At 39.6% G+C, this 26163-nt stretch overlaps 2 protein-coding genes across 2 annotated transcripts in view; one reads left to right on the top strand and one right to left on the bottom strand.

The window, feature by feature from the left end:
• Positions 1–1754: 1754 nt before the first annotated feature.
• On the bottom strand, positions 1755–13270 carry znf148 (zinc finger protein 148). Its single transcript, XM_005451934.4, has 7 exons — positions 13159–13270; positions 10013–10329; positions 8964–9089; positions 8745–8868; positions 8517–8600; positions 8304–8422; positions 1755–6719 (listed from the first exon to the last, which is right to left on the bottom strand). The coding sequence occupies exons 2-7, from the start codon at positions 10304–10306 to the stop codon at positions 5094–5096; spliced, it is 2373 nt and encodes a 790-aa protein (XP_005451991.1). The 5' UTR covers positions 10307–10329; positions 13159–13270; the 3' UTR covers positions 1755–5093.
• Positions 13271–14070: 800 nt separating this feature from the next.
• LOC100711195 (dehydrogenase/reductase SDR family member on chromosome X) overlaps positions 14071–26163 on the top strand; it is a 52862-nt gene continuing 40769 nt past the window's right edge. The window contains exon 1 of the mRNA XM_025903943.1: positions 14071–14839. The gene's annotated coding sequence lies outside the window, so the exon portion shown is untranslated. The remainder of the gene's footprint in view (positions 14840–26163) is intronic.

Below are 26163 nucleotides of genomic sequence, written 5' to 3'. Positions count from 1 at the left end.
CACATGGATTTGATCCTTTTTGTGGAGTTATTTCCTGAAACACGTTTGAATTTCAGACTTTGGGGATGTTTTCTGAGTCTTATTCCAGTCAATAAGTTACCAATCAGATCAGAAAACACATCAGTCTAAACACATATTCAAAAATAAATAAATAACAGAAAACAAAACTTGGAAGAGTTTCCCTGTACAATAGCACAATGAAAATATTTTACATTTTCATGGTTTAAGATGATTATGCCAAGCATTGGTATGGCCACCTTTCATCACAGTCTGAACTCTCTTAGGCAAACTTTGTTGTAATTTCTTTTAGTAATCTTCAGGAATAGTTCTCCGGGATTCTTAAAGGACATTAAAAGCTCTTCTTTGGATGTTGGCTGCCTTTTGTTTTGCTCTCTATGTGATCTGGGTTCTGGGGAGGCCGGTCCGATTTGTCATCCAGGTATTCTTTTACTGCATGAAGACTGCGTTTTGGATCATTGCCATGCTGAGAAATAAAGTCATTACCAAACAGCTGTTTCCCATTAAAGATCAAAATCCCCAACACTACTGGCTGAAATGCTGCCAGGGCAGAGCCTCCATTGCGTCTCATAGACGGCTATAGACACTGTTTTACCTCTCTCCTGACCATCTCTACACATACTGACAATGATTTGAACCAAAAATTTAATATTTGGGTTCATCACTACATCGCCCTTTCCCTCCAGTTTCCTCTTCCTTAAAAATGGCTTCCTGACAGCCACACTTCTTTCGAGACAATTTCTAATGAGGCCTCAGTGAACAACTGATATTCAACTGAAGGACCAGTAAATCTCTCAGGTCCTGTGTCAGATCTTTTCTGGATCCCATATTTTAAGGAATAACATTTTTGGTGTTTTTTATGCTTTGGGATTTTTTGTAGATTCGGCTAAAGAAAAGGGAAGAAATGTGTTTCGGACAGACTGCTAATATTAAAGTGCCTAAAGATACAATTTAAACCCACTTCTTTGCTCAGTTTTCTGTTATATGTAGACACAACACCGGTTCATCCTTTGAGTTAGGTGCCTTTTTATGCTTAAATTGAGTATAAAAGTAGCCATGTCCAGAGAACTTTCAGAAAGTCTGGAGAACAACTGCTCAACACCACATTAAACATTACAAGAAAGACTGGCTAAATGGAAGCAAAATAAAGAAATGAGGGGTAGCTGAAGGTTTTCCCACAGTACTGTATGCTAGCAGGAAAGCACAGGTGTATTTGATAGCTGCATTTCACTTGGGGGGAGGTCCTGTTGTTGTGCATGCTGGTTGACCTTCATGGTTTACTGGGCTGTGATAAAGGCTTACAGTGCTTGGACAAATAGTTTGTCAGAAAATTAAGACCGAACTATTCTGATATACGTTTTTCCACATATTTTTCCAGGATAAACATCAACAATTCGGTTTCCAACAATGTGAGAATTCTATGCTTTGCACTTTTATATCACTGTAAACTGAATATATCTTCAGGTTTTGGACCTGTTGAAAAAGATGTCACCGTGTACCATAAATGGTGAAAGATTTTCAATGTGTTACTGTACGAGTGCGTACCTATGAAAACAGTCTTCTGCCTCACTTCTATTCTCCTCGAATTCCCCTATCACACCATAACAAATATCCCAGCGTCTCTTTATATTTCTCTTTTCTGGCTGCTTTCCAGCAGGAAACACATTTACCCACCCACACTCAGCTTCACCAGCAGCTGCACGCCTTCTGTACATCAACAACAATTCAAGATCACATGCTGTGAATTATTTATTTATAAGGACATGACACACAACAATCAAAAACAATTTAATCAGATTGCTTACAAATCATTGTATATTGCAAAAGTCTAATCATATGGGTTACTTGACTGAAAATAATCAGCTACAATTAAAGCTGCACATTATCCATAAAACAAGTTCACTTGACCCAACAAGTCAGAGACCATGCAGAATAAACCTAACGTAAGCCCAACCTTACTGCGAAGCAGTAGGCTTCCTTGTCAAATTCTTTAAAATCAAGAAAAAGTTCAGATTCCCATCTGTATTTGAAAAACCTTGACACAAACGACTTATACAGAGATAAATGAGGGTAGCGAGAATGACTGCATATGATATACTGTACATATCAGTGCTTTAAATGACATGTTTCAAAAATAGCTTTTTATCAAAAAATTCAGATCTTTTTACACACACACACACACACACACACACACACACACACACGCACACACACACACACGCACACACACACGCACGCACACAAATGAGATTTCTCTAGCTTATACAAGGACACTTATGGTCAGCTTACTGACAATAGTTAATTAAAAGGAAATATTCATCGTACTGCTCACATACTTCATTAATCTCCAATAGGTTTCCACTTTAACTGAATTCAAAATTCAAAGAACTAAATGGGGTACAATTTACAAAACCATCATTTCTATCTGCACTGTGCTTTTAAAGATTGCTTACAATAAAAAAAAAAAAAAGGGCAGCTAGTGAGGTATTTCAACCACACTATAACTTTTAAGTGATATTTTAACACAAATTCAAGACGCTAATAGCTGTTGAATGGAGGATTGTTTCCGCCACTAAGAACATTTTTTTTTTTTTTTTAACTTTAAATATGTTTAAAAGGAATTATTTCAATATATCATACGGATGATAGTTATACAGTAAAACCCATCATAATGAACATTCACAAAAATCTAAATTTACTTTGATCAATCACCAATTAAACTGAAAATATAATAAAAAAATTTGATACAGTGGTGAGATTTCTGCAAAAGCCACATTTTCTCAGGAAGATGGACCGTTTCATTATTGAATCTCATAAATGCTTAAAAAACAACAAAACTTGCCAAATTAACTGACAAAAAGTGTTTCTTGCACACGCCTTGTCTTTCTAAGGACCAAAATAAAACCTAACAGTACTTCTCAGAGCATAAAAATATACAATGTATTTACAGCAGGATATCTTCTATACATTCTAGAGGGAATGATCATTGAGGAAGATTAAAGTATTCGATGATTAACGTGGTTCTGTGTGTCCCTGATTGTCAGAGGAGCTGTAACAAGAGGGAGCTCAACATTGGTTTCAAACCTAAACTGGATGGTGCACGAAAAACAAAAAAATAAAAACATTGTTTAACACAATAGCACCTAAGACGTGAACGACAATCAACAGTGTAATGAAGTACAGAAAAGACTTAACTCATTGCCACTTCCGTTTAAAACTGCATGGTTTCAACAAGGCCCGTACAGATGAGTCTGACTAGAACATTCCAGCAAATCAGTGATTATCAGCAAATCTAGACATCTACAACTTAAATCTGTACTTACACACATACTGGAGAAGAGTCCATGACATGTTCACTCCTCCCAACTACAGATAATATGTTGATTATTAAATTTGGTGATATGTTTCTGCTAAAATTTTAAAAATAATACAATATTAAAAGGCAAAACTAAATAAAGCTCCCAGTTCTTAATGTATGAAGGTGTGAACATGTTGATAGCTTATGTGCTTGTCTGTATTGTGCAAGTGGAAATAGTAGCCTTAGAGTGTAGACCAAGTAGAAATAAATGCATTGTGCAGGAATGACTAAAGGAATTGTAATATTTCTTTTAAAAGAAGGCACAAAATAATAAACTGCTCATTTTAATCAAATTCTCTTGAATACAAGGGATCGTGAACTTTAAGTTTGTTTCCCTTATAAGAGCTACGTCCTTTTAAGTGATCAAAGAAAAAGTGAATTAGTTTGAATTTCTACTTAAACTAATTAAGTGGTTAGTCTCACTATTCTCTTAACAAAAAGTGACTTATACATACTGTGATAATCTAATATAAATGTACATGTGAAAAACGTCCAAACTGTGTGAACACAAAGCACAACCCTGAATCTTTATGCATTTTAACAACAGAACCTAAGAATTATCCTGCAACCATTAAATGTGTGCAGCTATTTGATGCCCAAAACTTTTTTGTTTGGGGGGGAGGGGGGCATGGAGAAAAAACAAAACAAAAACCCCCCCAAAACATTTCCCATACAGCGCAGCTCAGTCTATCCTGCACTACTCATGTTTGTAAAATCAGTGGCCAGAAATCCAACCATTCCAAAAGGGAATACATTAATTCACATGATGTTAAATTTAATTTCGTATACCTATTACTCAAATTAGACCCAATCTGCAAAATGGATAGTGAACTCGATCCCAGGTAGCACAAACACAATCAGTCAAATCTATCCTGTACTGTTCATTACACACATCCTGCAGAAACACCCTTATTAGGTAACGAAACTTTGTGTCACCGTGCGTGTCAGCAGACAATTTAACTGCTGGAGTAAAGAAAAGCTCTAAGTGATATTTTTTGAAAAAACAAACACAGAGCAAGGGGAAGTAGCTAAAGCAAAAGAAAAAAAAAAAAAATTCTAACACTGCCATGGGGGAAGGGGGAGCAGGACAAACTTATGTGGCCCCGTTTCATTTCAGCTCAGCTGAATGACAGATTTTGATCTTCAAATGCAGAAAAAAATTAACGCATTCATGAGGAAAAAGTACCAATAACAGTAGGTTTGTGCAGCTCTGGACCACCCAACCCCCAGTGCAGTCGAAAAATGCAGGGGGGGGAAAAAAAAAAAAAAAAAAAAAAAAGCGTACATAGACGCAAACTACATTTTAATAAGTGTAAATATTGCATTAAGCAGCAAGTGTGACTTGATCGTTAAGTGTGCAAGGCAAAATGATTGACACAAACATTAAAAATAATGGCAATGGAATTAGAGAATATTAATCTCCTGCATTACACTTTGGTCGCTTAATCTCATAATGTACATTCTGGAGGAAGTTTGTTTTTTTTTTCCAAAAGGGGAAATGCTAATTATAGTATGATTATCATTTTTCAGTATTCCTGTTTAAGAAGTTTAGAACGTAAAAACAAAATTATAACTGCTTTACACAAAGGAAAAAAAAAAAAAAAAAAAAAAAGACCCCTCGTTTGCAGTGGGATTTGATTTGGCAAAAACACAGGAAAGACGAGATAAAGTGCCACAGAAATGATGAACAGAACTGAACGCTCCCGCCTCCATTTCCTCAGCCAAACGATTCACTGGTCGAAACGTCAGGGGATGAGTTCAGTTGAGACCTGGTCTCAGTGACTCGGACTAAAGGGAACTCTGAGAATTCTGTGCTGTGTCCTCGAACACTCACTTGTCCATTGGCAACCGTAAACTGCGAGGAGGCTGCAGATCTTGATGTCTGGAAATGAGATTTGAAGTTCTGTTCAAAGGAGCTTATTTGAAAAGTCTGTAGTATCCCTTGTGAAGAGTCAGTCTTTTTTGAGGGCGAGACCTGCTCCAGAAAGTCCTCCTCAGCTGGGGACACTGCAGAGGGAGGGGTTGTCTCGTCGCCTGAAAACGAAAACGAGTGCTGGGAGTCCCCGACCAGCAACCCGAAGTGAGGTTTCTCTAAGGTGGACCTTAGTGGAGAGCTCATCCCTGATTTGAACCTGCTGGGGGAAGGAAACTGTTTCTCTGTGGAGAACAGAGGCTGTCCAGCTAACGTGGGGTTTTCAGAGACCAAGCTGAGGCTCTGGCTGGTCAGGTAGCTGTCATTCTGACTGGTCCTCTCCAGTGCTTGCTGGAGAAATTTGGAGTATTCTTGCAAGAGACTCACTTTCTCAGCAGGTGGCTGAGCCTGAGCGCTAGATGCTCCGAGGCTCTCGACCGGACTGCTGTCTGAAACATCGGAGGAATTAATAGATATACTTGAGGTAACCTCTGTGTCAGCCACACTGAAAGAAATGTCTGATTGCCCATTGGCTTTGTTGGAGTAGTGGTCCAACAGTGTCTGAAGAACCTCATCAGGCAAAACATTCTTGTCGTGAGGAGTCTTAATCTCTGTGTTCATGGGTTGGGGTTCCAAGATGGTGGCGGGAACAGTTTCGTCGATGACTGTTGACACCACAGTTTGTGTAACAGGTGGCTGAGAGGAGATGCTGCTCGTGTTCAGGCCATAATCCCGGCTGTTGTTAGCCATTGCAGCTTGAAGGTAACGTTTCTTCTTGAGAAACTGCATCGCGTCGTCATAGTTTGTGCTGCTGGCTGCTGGTTTTGTTTGTCCTCCTTGAAGAGTTTCAACTGATTCGAGTTCACTGTTGCCTTCTACGTCTAAGAGGCCTTGCTTGTCCACGATCTCAAAGGTGTACTGTGCCACCTTAGTATTTTCCTCAAAGGAGGGTAAAGTGGACAAGCAAGGAGGAGTTTGTTCAGTCGACTGCTTAAGACTCCGCTTGGGGACTTTCTTCAGAAGTAGCTTAGGAGAAGTTGTTTCTTCCGAAGAGACGTCACCATCTTGGTGTTGGTTAGCCGTTTCTTCAGGAAGGTCCACAGAGTAGTCAGCAATCACGTACTCATGTTTGACTTTGGAGGACACAGCATATAAAGAAAGACTTTCCTTTTGCTCCTCTTTCTCTTCTGTTTCTACCACCGTAAAAGTGTGCCCTTCTGTCTGGGTAGTAGTGGAAGCTCCTGAACTCTTGTCTGTACACTTTTGGCGCTTTTTCTTGGGCAGTGAGCACTCTTTGGCAACAAAGGGGGGCCCTAAAGAGTCTGCTTCACGTAAAGGTCCGACTTTACCGGCAGTCTTGTTTGCCTTTCGCTCTCTGTTCTCGTGACACATTCTTCTGTGCTTTAAAACCCGGTCTGTTCTGGAAAAGTACTGCAGAAAGAGGACACAATGCATTTATTTTATACATGTTACACAATAACAACAACAACAAAAAAACCATCACAGTTTAAAGCACTTTCCACTTTCTGTACTTTCATTAACTATTTGAGCAGTGCACAAAACAGCTAAACCTTCATTACTGGCTCTAATATTGGGTTATCTATAGCTGGGTATATATGACTGCTATTTGAGTTCACAATTTTACTCTTCCTGTTTACTCTCTACAGCCATAAAAATCTTTAATATGAGCACTACTGATAGTGTTTTCACACCAAATGTGTTTTTAATCACACAATCTTTTTAGCATGGCAATAAAAGCTGAATGCCAAAAACACCATTTAACCAGACTAAGTTTTAAGCAGACTCTTTTTAGTCTAAAGGTCTTAAACGCAGTATTTAGAAGTTTAATGGCACTCAACAAATTCACAAAAGCTTAACTACTTAAAAAAATATCTTGCGTAATAACTGTTTAGCAGGCATTCCTATCCTTATAAGCAAATTGTTAACATGTCAGCAAAGAATTTTAGCCAGACTAAGCAATCAATGACAGTTTACACTGCAATATTTAGTGTTTGTATTCTTTTGTGATAAGTCAGTTAATGTAGTCAAAATAAAAGACGAAGTACATCCTGTCTCTACCTGCGTTTTCTTGAAATAAGGTGGCATTTACATAGTGCATTTCTAGTCTTACTGACCACTGAAAGCGCTTTACAATCCTCATCCTTTTTCCACACATATTCGTACATGTTTTATATTACAGCCAACCACTGTACCACATCCTATTCAAATACACAAATACATACACACAGGAGATCGTCACACTTGTAGTTCATCTGGTCAGCTGATGAGTTTGATATGTTCGCATATTCTGCTTTCTTTTCAAAGAAAATTACAAGCTAGCTCCAAATAAACTAAAATGTCACACTAAAAACCACGTGAGAATGATCAGTCTACTTACTGGCCAGAAACACAGGAAGGTGCTTAAGGTCAGGACAATTGGACTACACTGAAAATTTACTCCTAAAGCCATGATTATACGAGATGGTCAAGTTGTCATCCCTATTATACTGTTTTAAAGTCCACCTGAAGTTTGGGTTGCATGAAAAGATGTAATTGAGACTTAAGAGTTGAAAGTTCTGGGCATTATTGTACAGATTGTGTACTCTGCCACATCCCAGAATGCAAGGCATACCTAGCTACAAGAAGGTATTTAGCTAGAACCTCCCACTGACCACCCTTTTCAAAAGGGTCTCGGTGTGGTTGTCAGCAGCCGAGCACACATCTTGGCATCTGCACAAATGAACCGCACCAAGGAGGAAAATGAGCCAGAGCTCAATTTAAAGGGACCACAGTGTCGTTGTGAAATAACCCAAAGAAAACTAGTTCACAAATTTCTTTTAAAAAGTTAGTGAACACAAGACCAAAAAAACCCAACACATTTTAATTCCCCTTTGTCTGAACCAAAATGACTGAACTAAAGGTTTGAAATAGACCTTTCATGTCTGTCTAATTAAAATATGAAACAATTTTGGAACTTACAAATGCACTAATTTACAAGCAATCAAAGAATAGTACCTGGTGACAGTAGTCACACTGGTAGGGCTTCTCTCCACTGTGAGTCCTTTTGTGCCTCTCCATGTGGTACTTCTGGATGAACCTCATCCCACACTCATCACAGCGAAAAGGCTTCTCACCTACAGACAAGTATTTAAAAAGAAAAAAGTTCAGGCTAACATAACAATAATCATAATAACAATTGGGAATTTTGCCAAACTGTTTGTTACTCACCGGTGTGGATCTTCTCATGTCTCTGGAGAAGATATTTCTGAATAAAGCGCATGTCACACTGGCTGCACTGAAACGGCTTCTCACCTAGGTTTTCAGTAACATATATGAAAACCAGTTGTTTTTAGTTTTTAGCTTCCTTTGATGACTAAAAGATCCCCTACTGTCAACATATCTAATTTCACAGCAACATGTTTTACATATTTTTATACATGCCAGGGTTATTCATACCAGTGTGAATGAAGACATGCCTCTGTAGATGGTAGTTCGTTCTGAACGCAGCATTACAGTGAGTACAGACGTGACACTTTGGGTTTGGTATGACCAATGAGCCATCGTCATTGATGCTGAGAATCTACAAAGGGGGTAAAAAAGAACACATGTATGGTTGAATTTTCAAAACTGTCCCTGGTATTTTAAAAATATATAGATTCCACAGATGGAATTCACCTTTGCTGGTGATCGCTGCTTCCTTTTTTTCTTCTTGGGACACATCGTCAGATCCTTGATTGCCTTTTTGTCTTTCTTTATATAGACCGCTGGCTCAGACAACTTCAGCTCCTGCTTGATGCTCAACTGTAAAAGTAGGACCATAGTCATTTAGACATTGAATATCGCACATGACTTACTTTAAGGGCCACCCAGCCAGCTAGCACTTTATCCAGGTCAGACAGATGCAACTGGGCAAGCAGAGCATCATCAACCAATGTGAGGGCATCTCACCATACAGTTGCCTCAGGCATAAAATACCAGAGGGAAGCCTCAGCCCCTTACAACCCAGAACAGGCTGAGAGATTACATCTGCCAGGTGGCTAGGGACAGCGTTTTCAAATCCTCTGACTGGCATTTTAAAATTTATGTAGCCACTTTTCAGCTTTCTGTAAATAACCCGTCTGTAATAATTACAGACAGACAAACAACACAGACCATACAAGTTCCCAAGGAGAAGCAATGCTTTAAACCTGTCCCTGAGGGTGAATTCAGATTATCCTCATTATGCTGTATTCTTAGAATAAAAATTACTATTTTAAAGTTCACATTTGCTCCAAGTTTATTCTGATCCAGAAGATCAGAGTGTACAAATATATTGTTTCTGAATATGAACAAGTGGGTCAAAGTGACAGAAAAAATTCAATTAAAATCTCTGTCATTCATTAAAAAAAAACACTAATGCGAGCTGCCTATTTTAGACTCATTTTTAAGAAAATTCTGGCAACTAAAAGTAACTTGTGTGAAAGTAGTTTGCAGTATTAGCAGCTAACTAACAGTACTTTTTGTGTGTTAAAAGAACTGATTGCACTGAACAGTCCAAAATGTCAGGCTAAGTCAACATAAAATGCATAAAAGCAAACTCACTCTGATCAAGTGGAGACTGTAGATGTACTCACAGAAATGAGCTTATCAAAATCTGATCTACTTCTAAACCAGCATGAACTCACTGGCATATGAAGCAAGCAGGGAAACTTATTTGTGAGTTTTAGGGGGAAATGCGCTCCCACCTCGGCTCCTCCCTCCTCTTCTCCTCCACCGCTATTCTTCGTCATCTCCTCCTGCATCATCAGCTGCTCTGGAGGGACCAGGTCGTGAGTGACCAGCGAGCTTCGAGTCAAGTCCTCGTCGTCGTCTTCGTCGTCATCATCCTCGGCCAGCAGAGGGTGGTTTGCCAGCGATCGTTCCCCGAGTGTCATCACCACCAGTCCTCCTCCGCTGCCCAGGCCAACTCTCCCTCCTCCGTCTATTCCTCCGCTGCTGCACTTCAGCAGCATGCCTTCCAGTTTGTCCTCAGTGTTCATCTTACATAGAGTAGCTCTTGAGTCTATAACATAAAAACAAAGAAACACAGTTACAAAAAACCAAATGTAAAATGTACAAATTGAGTAGAATGTATTTAAAAAATCCAAAAAGGGACATAATACAACTGCAAACTATCATGGATGAAATAATTATATCCACCAAGATCCCCTTTGTGACCATGAAGGCTCACTTTCCCAAGCATGGATTAAGTCTATTTACAGATTAGAACTTGCTGCATGTGAGTAACTTTTAACTGAGTTTCCCATAAGTCATGGTTACTTATTTTTAAACGAGCAAATCGGCAGCTCTTTTCAATCCCCACAACACTGAACCAAAAATAAATATGAAAGAATATAAAAATAAACACCCATGGTGGTATGAAGCCTGGCAACCAACAAAACGAGCTTTAGGGCCTCATTTATAAAACATATATAAAACTATCTTAAGTATGCTTAAAGAGAAAAACATGTTAAAAAAACAAAACTTTACCACAGCACACAAGTGACCATACCTCAAATCTTAAGTCTAGACTGGAGCGATTTTCAAAGCCACTGGTGTACTTTACAGTTCTGTAATTCTATCCAACCCTAGTCAGTGCAGGAGCAACACATTTCCAGGCTGCTTGTTTGGATTCCTCCACCCGCTATTTAGTCCACTGGATAATATTTGTTGTCTGGTTTCACTCTCCTTAACCACCACTATGAGCCTGTTCTCCAAAGAGTTTGCTTTTACCTTTTGCTGCACGGCTATCTCTGATATTTGTAATAGTATTATAAGGAGAACCCCCCCCGAGGCCACTGCTGGTAATTTAAGTTGACTTCAGTTTCATAGATTACAGAAGAAAATGAGTTACTTATGGGTTTATTAGAAACTGCTTAAGCAAGGCTTTTTGTGTTAAGCATCTTTTATGAATCAGATATTAGTTCACTATTAGGAATGATCCGAAAAGCCAACATTAATTTAAAAAACATTTTTGCATATTAAGCCTGAGGATAGGTAGCAAGACTGTTGTTCTACATAATCAGTTATATTTTAGATCCCACTGGTTTTTATTCACTAAAAAACACACACACAGGCCTAACCAAGCTCTTAAAAATTAACAGCTACCTCACCAAATTTAAGACTTATGACCTTAAATTAAATTAAGAAGAGCGATTGTGTGGGGGGAAAACCCATGCCATTGCTCTTCTGAGCAAATTGTCAACTTTGCAATAGCATCAATTGATGTTTGTTGTTCTCCAACAACTTGACTTGAAAATTTTAAAGTAAAATGTTATAAGATCTGTTCTGCAGAGCAGAGCAGAATTTTTTTTAATTCTGAAGTCCATTTTTTTCTGACTACCTTAAAAAAAAGGTGTATTTCCAATTGAGGAGTGAAACTGTGAAACCATGAGATAAAATATTTACACTACACCGCGAACAATAGACAATTTAAATCTATGTACATAAAGAAAAGTCTTGCACACTAAGTCAGATGAGCTGTATCTTTACTGATCTGTAGAAATTGGCCAGTTGAGTGTTTCAGTTCAAAGTTCTTGTGCTTATTTTCTGTCTCTTTTGTTTTTGAGCATGTGAACATATGAAACATGCCGCCGTCTGTATGTTTACATGCTTGTGTTTTGACGTGCACAGGTACGCTTGCATTCTGCCCTTCTTCTTCCTCCATTTTTTTTGCCTTCATGCAAGTGTAGCAGTTATGATTTTACATATTCTAATTTAAACTCTAAACTCTGTTTTCTAATGTTTTAAAAGAACTACAAGTATATGTAAAGTAATAAACCGAAACCGTCAAACCATAAGATTAGTATATTTCTTACAAACACAGCTAAATATCGAGAATAGCTTATTTCAATCAGCCATCACAGTACATTATACTGTTGTATTACGCCGATGTTGCCTATATTCGGAGTTACATTGCACTATCTGATTAGATGGCTGACTAAAATTAAAATCACTTGAGCTCAACCTGGCAAAAAGCTAGCTACCGCTGGACTTGTGGACCGTTTGGTTACAGGTTTGACGCTGTTCCTAACACAAACTGAATAATGAAACAGCGGGGCCAATAAATATCTGTCAGGGTTTGAACACACACTGACAGCCACTTAGTACCATATGCAAACGCACTCTCTGTGTCACTTTGGTTAAGTGCCTTTAAGTCTCTTGCTAGATAGGCAGCAAGCTAGCTAGCTAGCTAGCTGCGCTCGTCAAACCTCAAAAACATTCATAACAACAGCAGGAGAAAACACAGGAAGACAGGCGACGGCGTTTTCAAATTAAAAGCTTCCTCAACGCTTTAAGTAAAAAATACCGGAAAAGGCTTTTAAGTATTTACCATTCTCATTGAAAAACAAACTGTGTACTTCGTCTGAACCTTACGAACTCGTATTTTTCTCAACCTTGCAATATAAAGCGCATTACTTGGGACTTTACCTTGAAGGCCCAGAGCGGAAGTTCCAATATGCACGCGCCTACTTCGCGAGCATTTACGGCCTATTTTGAAGCTAGTGAGCTAACCACTAGCAATTTGCTGCAAACATTGGTCTTTCTCTTTTGATATAACATTCGTTTGCAACTGCATGTTCATAGCTGCGGTACCTCCTTATATGTGGCATTCAACAGCAAATTTAAGCTCACACTAAACGACACATGTGACACAGAACACAACTTTCCCTTACTTATTAGCAGTGATAGCTGACTTTAGCTTCCTCACCCACTCTGCTAAATAGGCCACAATCTTCACAAGCTAACGTTCGCTAACCACCTTGTTCTCTACCACGACAAACAATAATACGCGTTAGTAGTGCATATTTGATACGAAAATAATTGAAAACTTAATTTTATTTCTCCTTACCTTCGCGTATTAAGCCCGTTTAACTGTCATGATTCTTATCCAAGACTACAGTGCAGTGATGGTGTGCGGAATAATCAAATACACCATCATCAGGACATGGAAATTTAAATCTGTCGCCATCTAGTGGTGCACGGTGGTATTCGAGGTGAACGCAGCGCTCCTCATCATGCAACTGATAATGTCCTTTCGGTGCCCTACTTCTGCAGCCTAAATGTTCATCAGTGATGCCTTAATAGCCCAGTTATTTCTAGACTTTGATCCCATTATTGTTTTGCACCTTTTTTGGAAATGGCAACTTAAAATAAGCGCGCGTTTTTTTTCTTCAGTGATTTAATGTCTTTGAATTGTGGGTAACCGTAATTATCTGATAGGAATATCATGCAGAAATACACGACCTTCTTCGGGGGTTATTAACTGTTGCTCACATTAAAAAGCTGTTTAATGCAGTCATCTCTTCTGTCATGTAGTGTTTGTATTTTCTGAATAAAACAGACTCCCAATTTAAGTGAAATTGCCAAACCCGATTTCTCAACGTATATCGGTCATATAGGTTTAAACATGGATATCTGCGTTTTATGTGAGGAAAGGCGCATATCCTCTAGCCTTATCAGTTACGACCTTGTCTTAATTAGCCCAGATGGAATATACGTAACAAGAGTTTTTGATGGCATTTGCAGACCATCTTCTTTTTATTATAGGATTAATACTTATAAAAAGATGCGCAAGACGTACCAGCCGCATAGGCTAGTCTGATTAGTAATACAACAAAATAGGAATAAAGCGCGCACCAGGTGGAAATGGGAACATTAAAAATGTAGAATTATATTTTAATCCTTGGACTCACAGCTTGGCCAGAAAGGGGGGTTCGAAGGGTCGTGATAAGATGATAGCCTGTCATCCCCAGCCATCTCACACACATAAGCATGCACACTCAAACACGCCGCTGTGAAGAATACTAATCAACCTGTTTGCCGACAAGTGCAGCAGCTCGACGCGCAACTTAGCACTTTTTCATTCTGTGTCTGGAAACATCTGTGCGGGCTTTTATTTTATTGTATTGTATTGGTGAATTTCAAGTGATTTTTTGTTGGGTTTTTTTGCCGTCCTCTTTGCAGGAAGCGCAGGTGTTATCAGTCCAGTCTCACCTGTCGCTGCGTCTTCTGATGTGCGACAGGCAGCGAGGGAGTGTGGATCCGGGGAAATACAACCCACTGCTGTGCCGCCGCTTCTAGCAAGGGAAGCCCCCACGCGTTGCGCGCCCGGATCGCCGGTAGAGAGGCTATTCGCGTGGCGGAGTGCGTGTGCATGCGCGTCAGGTTATAAATGTGTGTGCTTGAGCACGGCAAAGCCCCAGGCTCCATCCTCAACAGTTGCCACCGGAGCGGCGGAGAGGAGAGGAGGAGAGCAAGAGAGATAGCAGACTGAGTACGGACGGTCGCGGAGCTCCACGCCGCTCTGCCCGGCTCTGCTCCTGACATGCAGTCGTTCATCTCTCCGGTGACCAAGGCCATCCTAGTAGCGCTCTTCATCTTCGCCATTCTCCTCATTCTCTATGTGATCCTTTGGTACATTTGCAGAGACGTGGACTGCGACCACGGCATTTGAGGATTCCGTTAAAACGGAGTAACGGAAATATCACAATGGGTCGCACAGAGGAACCAACAGAGCCCAGGGTCATTTTGTAAGTCTGCTTGTCTCCCTTTTTGTCTTTTGAGTTATACTCGTGTTGTATTTTTGCTTTTTTAATTCGTGGTTATCTGTGTATCTCTTGTGTCCGTGTCTGCGTGTGTACACGCGCGCATTCCTGTCGTGCGTAATGTTAAATGCGCTCTGGTTAAAAGGTGATGACCGGCGTGCGTCTCCACAGGCACCCGGTTATCCCGAGCCTTTAATGAGCAGAGCCCCGGCTTCCTTTCTCCTCAACTTGACAGCGGCCATTCATCAATAATCTCTTATGTATTGGAGACGCGCTCTTGGTACTGATGGGGAATTCTCAAAGGTGAAACAATGTCATTAGCGGGGGGGGACATCGAACTGGTGTCAAACGGAACACGGAGCGTGCGCGCGTGTGTGGGATCGCAATGAGTGGAGTACGGAGACCGTCAGTGACATTGCGGTAAACTGCGTGGATGTTCCTTAAGGTCAGGAATAACAGTGTTTACCTCAGTTTCCCAGTATTGATTGCCCCCACTCCTCCTGCCGTATATCCGCAGCATTAGTTCATGTTCAGTTCATCCTGGTCTCCGAGGATGCTTCACATTGGCATTTTACGTCCAACGAGATAACGGGATTATCTCCACTGGCTCCTGTGCGTCTTATTCCTAATCTGTCCAGGGCCATGTTTCTGCGTCCTTATCGTATATGCTCCGCTAATTCTTTTACGCATAGCGCATTTTTTTAATTCCGCCAGACAACTGTGAGCTTATTTCATTGTTCTACGGCCAGTCTTGGTTTAGGAAGGTGTACTGATATTTACTCTTACACCCACACACATAAATAAACACGCTGCAAATTGGCCAAGCACTTCTCCCTATTGCAGGCACCTTGGCCCCCCATGCATGCAGACTATCATATGCCCCATAAAGCTATTACACATGTGAGATGCCTGCCATTTTCATCATGGTCCAAAGTATTTTATGTTACCTTAACCAACCTTCAACTGTGAAAATTAACACATTTTGGATGTTCCAAAGTGAAGGATTTGAAGGACACACCAAGGACATGTTGATTTTTTAAGTGTGAATGCATAGCGGAAGATTCGTGTTATTTATTTTTTTTAATCACCTGCAGAGTAGAGTTGATTTGTTTTCTTTACATCTTTGCAACATAAATATATCCTACACATCCTGACACAACAAAAGGACAAAGAAAACACATGACTTGATACTTTGAAATATAACAGAGCAGTGATTACTGAGAGATAATCGCTGACTGCAGCTGACACTCTAGTTTCGCCACTTGCTAGACCACATCACTATTTCTTCCATAAACACCACAGGGGATTAAAAAAAAGCCTGAGCATCTCCTCAGCCCAACTCACCAGGAAAGTGCAAGTTTAGGCTTAAAATTTTTAAACCTTCTTATTTTGAGCTACGGTTGCAACACTCTAGTATTTAAATATCCAAGAGCAGCCTAAATGCTGGATGCAGTCATGAGGAAGAAACCCCGCAGCCTCCTAAACTGTTGTGAGTGCTCTCCTGCGGAGAAAAGGAGAGTGGCTGGATGGCAGATGCCCTTTTTGACCGGACAACTAAATGATTTCTGCGAGCCAAAAGCAAATATGCAGCGAGCCTGTGACACCTCTCAACACACACGCACGCACACACATATACGTGGCCACACACACAGGCTGAAAATGACAGCTCCGACTCTATCAGCCTCAGTAATGGCATAACAAGGGAAAGAGAAGGAAAGGAAAAGTACTTATAATACCTGCTCCAGCTGTCTGTGTCTGTCTAAACTAGTGTCCTGGTTTGTGTATGTGTGTTTTAAGACAGAAAGAACGGTAAAAAAAATGTTTGAGTGACTTTGTGCATTTTTTTTGTAAAGGAAAATGGCTGCATGTGTGCATATGTGTGTGTGTGTCACAGCGTGGGAGGGGGTTAAACACTGACATGCTCCTGGATGACAGATAAAAAAAAAAAGTGGAGCAGGGAAGGCTCAGTGGTAGTCAGCGAGGGAGACAGGTTGTGTGTGTGTGTGTGTGTGTGTGTGTGTGTGTGTGTACAGTAGGAGTGCAAACATGCATGAGTATGAAATTCACTCAGGTTTATTGAAAATGTGTTCATTCATTGAATACATGTGTAAACTGTAATGCTGTAGCGTGCCAACTGTGTAAGTGCATAAGCAGTTTATGTAGTGTGTGTGTGTGTGTGTGTGTGTTTGTGTGTTGGCAAAATTGTTAAACAACCCTTATCATACACACTCTGATTATTAAAAACAGAACAGAATCCTTCCTACATTGTCCAGCTGTTTCTTTAATGAGAATGAGATGAATCATAAACATCATTTGGAAACAACACAGCAGATTAATACCGGTTTTGTTACACCTACATTTAACAAATACACTGTAAGAGATGAAAATATATCATAACTCAATCCCTGATTTAAAAAAAATGTATCTGTACTGACTGTATCAGCTGTTTTGTTCAGAATTTGTCAAATGTTCCTCACTAAGGTGTGTTTTTATTATCCTAGCCGATGTTCTCGGGTACACCAACACAGCAAACACTGATCTTGTTTTCTTCTGCTTCATTTTAATATTGAAATGGGAGAAGAAGCTAGTTCTAGAATATATTTTCCCTTGTGTTTTTTGTTCCCCTTTTTAAAAACAGTCACTTTAGTATGGAAGCTTCTTTCCACCACGAAAAAAACAAAGAGATAATAACCCGAAAGTTTGACTTCTGCCCCCCCTCCAAAAAAAGTCTTGTTTTTTCTTTCCAGGGGTGGACACAACCTTCCAAGCTCCTGTTTAAATACAAAATTTTGGTTCATGTTATGGTTGCCACCTCTAAAAGTTCCAACCTCCATTGAGAGAAATATTGTTTTTCTCTTCATTCAGTATGTCAAAATAGTACTAAAGTCTACTGTTCTTGTAGCCGCAAATGAAGGCAACTTACTGTTTGGACGCAAAGTCATCAACGCTAAGATAGATAAAATGACACACACTCATCTGCTGTTCAGGAAATGTGAATGAATGTAACCTGAAAATGACAAGATACATTTGGAAACCAAAGCACCAAATAGCATTTTTTAAAATGATTACTCATCGGTAAAATTGAACATCTGAAACTTTTAGACTGCTTCATTATTTGTTTTATATTCAGTGATTCCATGTCTACAAAAACATTTTGCAACATTCAGCCTGGTCATAAATTAAATTTCACAAAAATCAGTTTTGTGAAATTTAATTTGTTCTGCACCAGTGAAAACCTCTGCAATTGAGAAGTGAAGGTAGCACGGAAGTGCTAAAGACTGCAGTTCCTCAAATGACCACTTGAGGCTGGCTCCAAATCGAGTGCATTCATCAAGTTATTTTCCGTGGGTCATGCAGCAAGGTGCACTCTTGACAGGTTGCTAGACAAAGAACCATTCACACCTAAGACCAGTTCACCATTAATGCTAACATGCATGTCTTTGGACTGTGGGAGGAAGCCAGATTCCTGGAGAGAACCCACTCAGGAACACACAGAACATAGAAATTCCACACAGAAATGCCCCAGCAGGTCAGTGGATTCAAATTCAGGATCTTCTTGCTAACAACCACGCTGAATCTCTGTTACACTTTTCTTTAAATTCTACTGAGACTTGGCTGATTAGGGGTGCTGTTATGTTGAGTGACAAACAGATGGTCTTTCATCTTTTTCATCATTTGTTTAAAGGCTCGGCCAGTTTGTGTGTGTGTGTGTGTGTTTTAAATTTAGCATCTCTTCTGTTATAAACTGTGAACCATGGCTGCACCTTTTAAACCAAGCACTCTAGCCATGTTTGCATCACCTGTACCCAGGTCAGTTAGACTATAAAAAAAGGTAATCTTCTTCTTCTCTTTGTTTGCATATTAATTTTTTAAGGAGGACGTCGACAAAGATGGAAAGGATTCGTTCGGCCTGCTTGAATTTTAATACGTTTTGATAGATCCAGGTTCAATTGAGATTGAAGTTATAAAATATGTAGGGATAAAAGTAAATTATTGAAACTTGAAGAGGAGAAGGGATTTGTTAACATATTCAGGCCTCACAATGTGCGCAAACTGTATATGACAAAGTGTATGTGTTGCTGCAGACATTAAAAAAAAACCCTCTTCAGCCCTACATAATACTCCCCCCATAAATATAGTATTAGACCAGACCAGATGACCAGATCATAAATATGAATGTAAATAGTCAGAATTTTTTATTTGGGATGGAAAAATGTGGTGTTTGTCACAGAGCACAGAAGCTCCATGAAAATCTGATGGCTGAAGAGGGAAATTTAATGATCCTGTTGTTTGGCATTTACTGTAAATAATTAATACTTATGTATATTTCAGTTTTTAACATTTGCTTTTCAGGTGTTGAGCACCATAATGTTAATTTATTTATAAAAATTCTGGATGTCCATCAACAAGATAATTCCCAGGACATCCGTAAGCTCTGTCTGCTAAATTAATTTACCAAAATCACGTGTAATTAAAAATATTCTTTACCCCTGGATGAACTCATTACTATGTCATGCTCCATAGTTACTCACAATCACTCTGCCAAAAAAAAGGTGCGTGGCCTGACTTTGAAAGAACTGGTCTTTGTTTAGAGATCATCTGATTTTTAGAAAAATGTAAAACCTTCATGTTTGGGTCATGAAATTACCAAGTTACATTTAAAAATTAAAAAGCCAACGAACTGCTTTGATTTGAAATTACTTTAAGGTGAATGCTTTAACAAATGTGACATGGGTGGGTGTGTTTATGTGTGTGCGTGTGTCTATCTCATTAACCCTCGAGTGAATCCATCCATTCACACAGACACTAATACATACCCCATAGCGATGCGGTCACTGAAGTGAAATGAGTTTAATTAACTTCATGACATCAAAAATAAAACATTTTTTGGCTGTTAAGTTGCGATGTTACCTTGAGGTTTTGTTGGTTTTGGTCATGCTGTATAGTTTGGTAATAATGAGAATATCTCATATAAAAATGCTTCGACTTTAATCAAATCCTGACTGTCTCACCAAAGGCTACAAAAAAAAAAGAAGTTTAATAAAGGCTTTTTAAATACAGATTAAAATTTTAAACTGGAATCAGAATCTCAAATCAAATGTGCTAAAGATATTTTGATGTAGAACAGGGGATGGCAAACTCCACAGAGCTAATTTTAAGCAATTCTTGACACCAAAAATCTTTATGGAGCAGCAAAATGTGTTTGAGTCTTATAATAACTTATTTAAGCTATTTGTTATGTATTTCTAGTGTTTAAATAACATTTTTATTTGGTATAACCAGAGAACTTTAACCTTTTGGGTTAAATAAAGTGCATTTCTCTTATTTTACCTTAATGAGGGTGATAGCCTAGTAAATATAAATATGTGTCTTTCAATGTTATTAATAGATGTAATTTGTTTTAAAAGAAAAAATTAAAATAGCTCTCAATATAGTCAATGTAAACAAAAATGGGCAAGGTTCAATTTGATTTGAATTAACTTTCAGCAGCAGAGTCAGCTAAACAAAGAAGACTGTTTAATTTTATATTTTCCTTTGTTACATTAGAATCCATAGTAAATATGAACCATCAGTGCTAACTATTGCAGGGGAGGTTCAGCAAAATTAAGGGGATAATCAGCTAGCCTTTTTTTCAGTCACATTGAGTCACTGGAGATAGAAAAAAAAAGAGCCACATATGCAGTAGCGGTTTTAGATACGGGCGACACGGGCGGTTGCCCGGGCGGCATCGTGGTGGGGGCGGCATCACGGGTGTCAGCAAAAAAAAAAAAAAAAAAAAAAAAAAAAAAAAAATTGCTTGTACTCATGCTGCCCCGACATCAGCCAGCGCATATTGGGAATGGCATAGGCACCGATCGGTTTTCTATCGCCCATTTGCTGGGAGTAAGGGCGCCCTCCGTTTGTGAGGTGTGCCTGCTGCTTGCGGCACAGGGGGAGTGTTCGCCCGGGGCGCCAAACAGGCTAGGACCGCCACTGCACATATGGCTCTGGAACAGCAGCTATGAGACCTCAGACTTACTGTACTGTTTTTATCTTAGTTTGTCCGACTGAAACTATAGAGAAAGTATTTTTTATGTCCTGTGCATTAAGCTGTATATTGCAGTAACATCAAAGGTTCATTATTGCTAAGGATGTGCTTACAAAACCAAAAAAAGAAGTTATTAATGAGACAGAAAACATGCTTGAGAAAAACTTGTTTGAGAAATGATTAGTTGCTTCACTTGTGTGCCATCTTATTATTCACTGCCATCAGTACAAGGCTGTATGTCTGGGACATCCTGTGGAATATCATATTTGTGACGCTGGGTCATCCTGAGACAGCTTCAGCTGTCTGAGGGCAAGTACTTTGTTTTCAGGTTAAGATTTCCATAGGGGTTAATTTTAGGAGTGACAAAGTATTAAAACTAATCTCAGCAATTTTTGCCTGTGTGAGTGAATGCTGTAGAGCAGGGGTGGGAAATTAATTTTCCCAAAGGGGCGCATGAGAAACTGAGACTTTTGTCGAGGGCTGCGCCACAAAGTTGAACTCAGTTCAGCTTAATTTTAAATTTATTTCTTTTTAAACTGTATAAACTGCAACTGCCAAGAGTAGATGTTACAATTAAGCCCTAATTGTGGCCTCTTGGGAAAATTAATTGCCCTCCTCTACTGCTCATTCCTGAGCATCTTTTTATGATGATCTCAATGTAAAAGGGGAGATTCCTCATTGTGAAGGTCTACAACTAAAATTGTAGACCTTCAGAAATTGGCTCTCAGAAATAATGCAGATGCACTGGAACACGCACACACATGCATGCGCGCGCACACACACACACACACACACACACACACACACACATACACACACCTCAAAGCCATAAAAATAGATTGTGAGTGACTCAGCCGTTATGTAAAGTCCATCTCTGATAGGGCCGCCTGGGGCTGTTTATGTCAGTTTAGCTTGACGGCACTGTAGCTGAGGTGACACATGTCTGCTGTGTCCGAGCTTCAATACACATTCACAGAGCCACACACACGCGCACACACACACTTTTCCCAGAACATACGTGTGAGCCTCTCTTCCTCTCAGTCTTCCTTCCTCTCTGCATTCCCCAGCGCGTGTCCCCCAATGGACAAAGATGTGATACAGTCAGCGTAATGGACTCCCTGCAGCCCAAACAGACTACGTTATTAGCATTTCAGCACAGACTGGGACGGAAACACCACGTTAGACATGATTCAGATCCACCATCCCTCTGGTCAGTTAGGCAGCTCAATCAGTACCGGTAAACATTAGCAACTGTGGACTTAAATCTAGAGTATGACTGTAGATTAACTTGATTTTGTTTTTATTAAACATCAAATCAGATTCCGCCACAGAAAAGATGTTATACTGGGAATTTGATTATATATTTATCAACTGTACTGGTCCCCTATGAGAAAACCTGGGCGGTCTTAATTATAGTGAGACATTTTAATCAGCTTCCATCTATGTTTCCTTCCTTATTATCCTGGGTGTGAATATAGACCTCTACACTGGTTCAGAAAATTTTTTATCCTCAGCAAAGTGTGTAATGAGTGTTTGGGGAGGTCACATATAAAGATCCAAATTTATCTGAAAGTTCTGCTGACCAGCCATAAACACATAATCATAACACAATTGTTGAGAGTAGTAATGGCCCCTTGTCACCATCCCTATTCCTCATTCTCACCCCACCACACTTTTTGCTTACTGTATCTTTGCTTTAATGATTCCCATCCACTCTAAGACAAACAGGAAAAACAGGTTTGCATGTAATAATGGTTGGACCCCAAAATGCAGATTCGCAAGAAGGCAGGGATCAAATGAGAACCTTTATTAAAGCCATTTGAGTAGTCTGAAGGCTACAAAATAACAAAGTCAGGTAACAGTATGACATGCCAAAGAACCAAAACAATATGAGGGTATAAATACACAGTGATGAGGGCAGAATGGAAACAACTTGGGAACTACACACAGCTGAACCACATCTGATAATGACACTCTGGGAAGTAAATTTGGCAAAAAGATACATGACTATCAAAATAACACATGAAGTAACGAAACAGAGAGTATCTCACTATATATAGGGAACAAGGAATGTAAGGTGAACTGATAGAAGGAATACCACAAACACAACTGTAACTGCAATAAACAAGTACAAAGCTGAAAATGCAAAAAGTAATAATCAGACTGAATGTAAGTAAAGATAAACAGAGCTTAAGACAAAAAAACAAAAACAAAAGCTGGGTCAACAAGCCAGGACCATGCCTGGATTATTTGTGATATCATTTGACCCTACTTCAGGCACATTTCCTTTTACATGTCTGTACATTTTCAATATTTAAAATGTCTTTCAAAAAGGGTTAGACATACAGGAGAGCAAATAAGCACTGTGGTATCTTCTAAATGACCTAAAAAATACCAGACAGTTATTCAGATCCCATTTCATAATGCTAGACCGGACCGCTTGACCGCATTGAAGTGGGGTTTTGGGTTTAACAGAGGGGTAGCTGACGCCCTTGAAGCCAAGAAAGCAGTACACATAAACATCCTTGAAGGTTTTCCGTGTTCACATAATCCTGGAGTGTGAGACAGGAAGAGAAAAAAGCCGAGAGAGAGCGAGAGATGAAAGAGTCTCCTCATATCCCGTCTCAGTGACAACAGGTCTCAGACAGACAGAAAGAGAGGCACACACTGACTCACAGACTGTTAAATTGAATGTGTTAAATATTGTGTGTGCGCGTCTGTCTCGCTGTGTGTGTGTGAGTGTTCGGTGTACAGAGTTAATGACAGTCTTAATTGGTGCAGGCAAATATCCCTCCCACTGTTCCTCATTCTACATCTACTAATAGAAAGACATTCACTCCCTTAAGACAGTTAGCAGTAATGGTGGTGGGATGTATTTGATAAACATGAATGTGCGCACACACACATATACACAGATTTTTGTCTCTTGCATTCTGATGAACTCATTGTGCACATCTTGCATGCATTATTAACATCTTTACACTTAAGCATCCACAGCCAAAACACGCAGGTACCATAAATGGAGGGAGTGCTAGGCCCAAGTTTAATTTGGGAAGTTGTTGAAAGCTTGTGAGATAGGATGGCTTTGGAGTTATGCTTATCTTTCCTGGAAACTGGAAAGAGTTCAAGTTATTATACGGTCAAGTTATCATGTGAGAGGAATTTACTGTAATATTGATCAGCTGTCTGAAGCTGTTGAAGTTCAGCATGTTGTTTGAAACATGTCTAAAAATGATGACAATAATTTTAACCTGTCTGTTCCTGATTATTTAGCCATCCTGCAATGATCCAGTAATGAAAACGCAAACGATTTTAGGACACAGTCAACTTTTGAGTTATTAGTAAAGACATTGAAATGCATGTAAACAGAGTGAGGGTCAATATTCCAAAAATGTTCTACATCTAATGTGAAGCCAGGTAGTTGGTATATGATGTCTGTAGTTCCACTGCAAACAAGTGCAAAAATCTCAGGTTTCACTTTCATGTTTACAAGCTGGCCTTTGGCTTTTCTCCCCATAGAAAACCCGAAGTGGCTACAGTTGAAGTGACACAGCTATTACCAATTCTGCCCACATAGTCTACTGCCTTTTCCCACCCATGGCTCACAGGACACATTTGGCCATCCGTGGAGGGGTTCTCCTTCTGAATTGCCTCTCCTGGGGTTTCTTCTCATTTTCCCTTGTTAGTTACAATAAAAGTGTTTCTTTCAGTAAGTTTTTTCGTGTCTTCATAGGGAGCTGAGGCTGGGTTGGAAGCCCATGCTGCTATGCCCTTTGAGACACGCTGGGCTTTGCAAACAACCGCAAACAAGTGGGGTAAAGCACTAAAATCTAAACATTAAATGTTAAAGTACTGAACTCAAAGACAGGGATAGTTTAACACTTTATAAAGGACACTTATGTGCTTCCTTGTCAAGAGATTTACAACTCTCATATTTTTCTAAGCAACATCATTTGAAGCTGGGCATAAAAGTCAGTATATTTTTTACACTGTACACAGTTTTTGCATGTTTTGAAAAAAACAAATAGGTGTTAATTAGAGAAAACCTATAGATCTGTGTGCTCCAGCTCAATTTTCTAATCCTTATGCATCCTTATCACAACCTTCTATTAAAAGTTACTTTCAGCTGCTTTCTTATTCACAAAGGGTTGCCACAGCAGGTAGCTCCATGTTTGATTTGGCAGATTTTTACATAACCCCAAAGGGATTTGTGTCTTTTGTCTTGCTTGAATCAAACCCAGGATCCTTCACTTGTTAGGGAAATGTGCAAACCGCTACACTACAGTCACACCTATTAACTGTGGAAAAATAGTATGCAAAACATTGCCCCTAAAAACACACTCAGGTTTAGTATTTAATGAAGTGCACTTTCCAGTTTTACCAGAAATGAACTGGTCAGCAGAAGACAGACACATAATCTGCTATTTAAACAAGCTCAAGAATAAGTATACATAGACCTGTGCTTTAGTTTGCAAGACAAGCAGTTCCCCTTGGATTTGTCTCTCTTTTTTTCTTTTTTCTGCATATACATGTACACGTGTCATTACAGGCTGTACACCCTGCAGCTCTGGATAAGTCTACGCTTTGAATCTAACCTGGATTGTCTGCCTCTCGCATGGCAAAGACTTCTGAGGAAAAGCTACAAAAGAGGCAGCTCAAAGCCAGAGAAAAAGCTAACATCAATTCACACAAGCTGTTGCACTCCGGAGCCCAAATTGCCCATGACACACCCAGAAAATTCCCTTTCTTCACAATATGACACTTCACCTCCCATCTCTCGTGGGTGGCAGTTGATCAGGAACAAATACAAACAGGGGGGTAGAGTGTTAAGGAAGAGCGCATCGAATCAGTATATAAAAACAGTTAGGGCCATTTTCTGCTAAAAATATCCAATACCATCTTACCCAGAATAAGTGTATGAAAAAAATGAAATAAAAACTGCATTTTAACTAGCACACACACACACGCACACACACACACAGACAGATCCCGCAGAGCTGTTGTCAGCCTGGATTTACAAAATAAGACAAGTTGGGCTTTGCAGGCAGCCAGTGGTTGTCATCAAGACTAGGTGACTGTTAGTTGGAGCTATTTTGATGCTGTTCACATGTTATTTGCTTCACACACCCTCCTGTCACGTATTGTTCCCAACATGTCTTGCGTGCTTTCAAACGTATGTGGGAATTTTTGTGCGTGTGTGCGATGTGTCTGCCTGATTTCCCATCATCCCAAATAATCATCCCACAGTCATGCGTGAGATGCGATTTCTGTTAAACAATAG

Source organism: Oreochromis niloticus, linkage group LG16 (genome assembly GCF_001858045.2).
Source record: "Oreochromis niloticus isolate F11D_XX linkage group LG16, O_niloticus_UMD_NMBU, whole genome shotgun sequence".
Taxonomy (NCBI): Eukaryota; Metazoa; Chordata; class Actinopteri; order Cichliformes; family Cichlidae; genus Oreochromis; species Oreochromis niloticus.
This window is presented reverse-complemented; position numbering and strand designations above follow the sequence as displayed.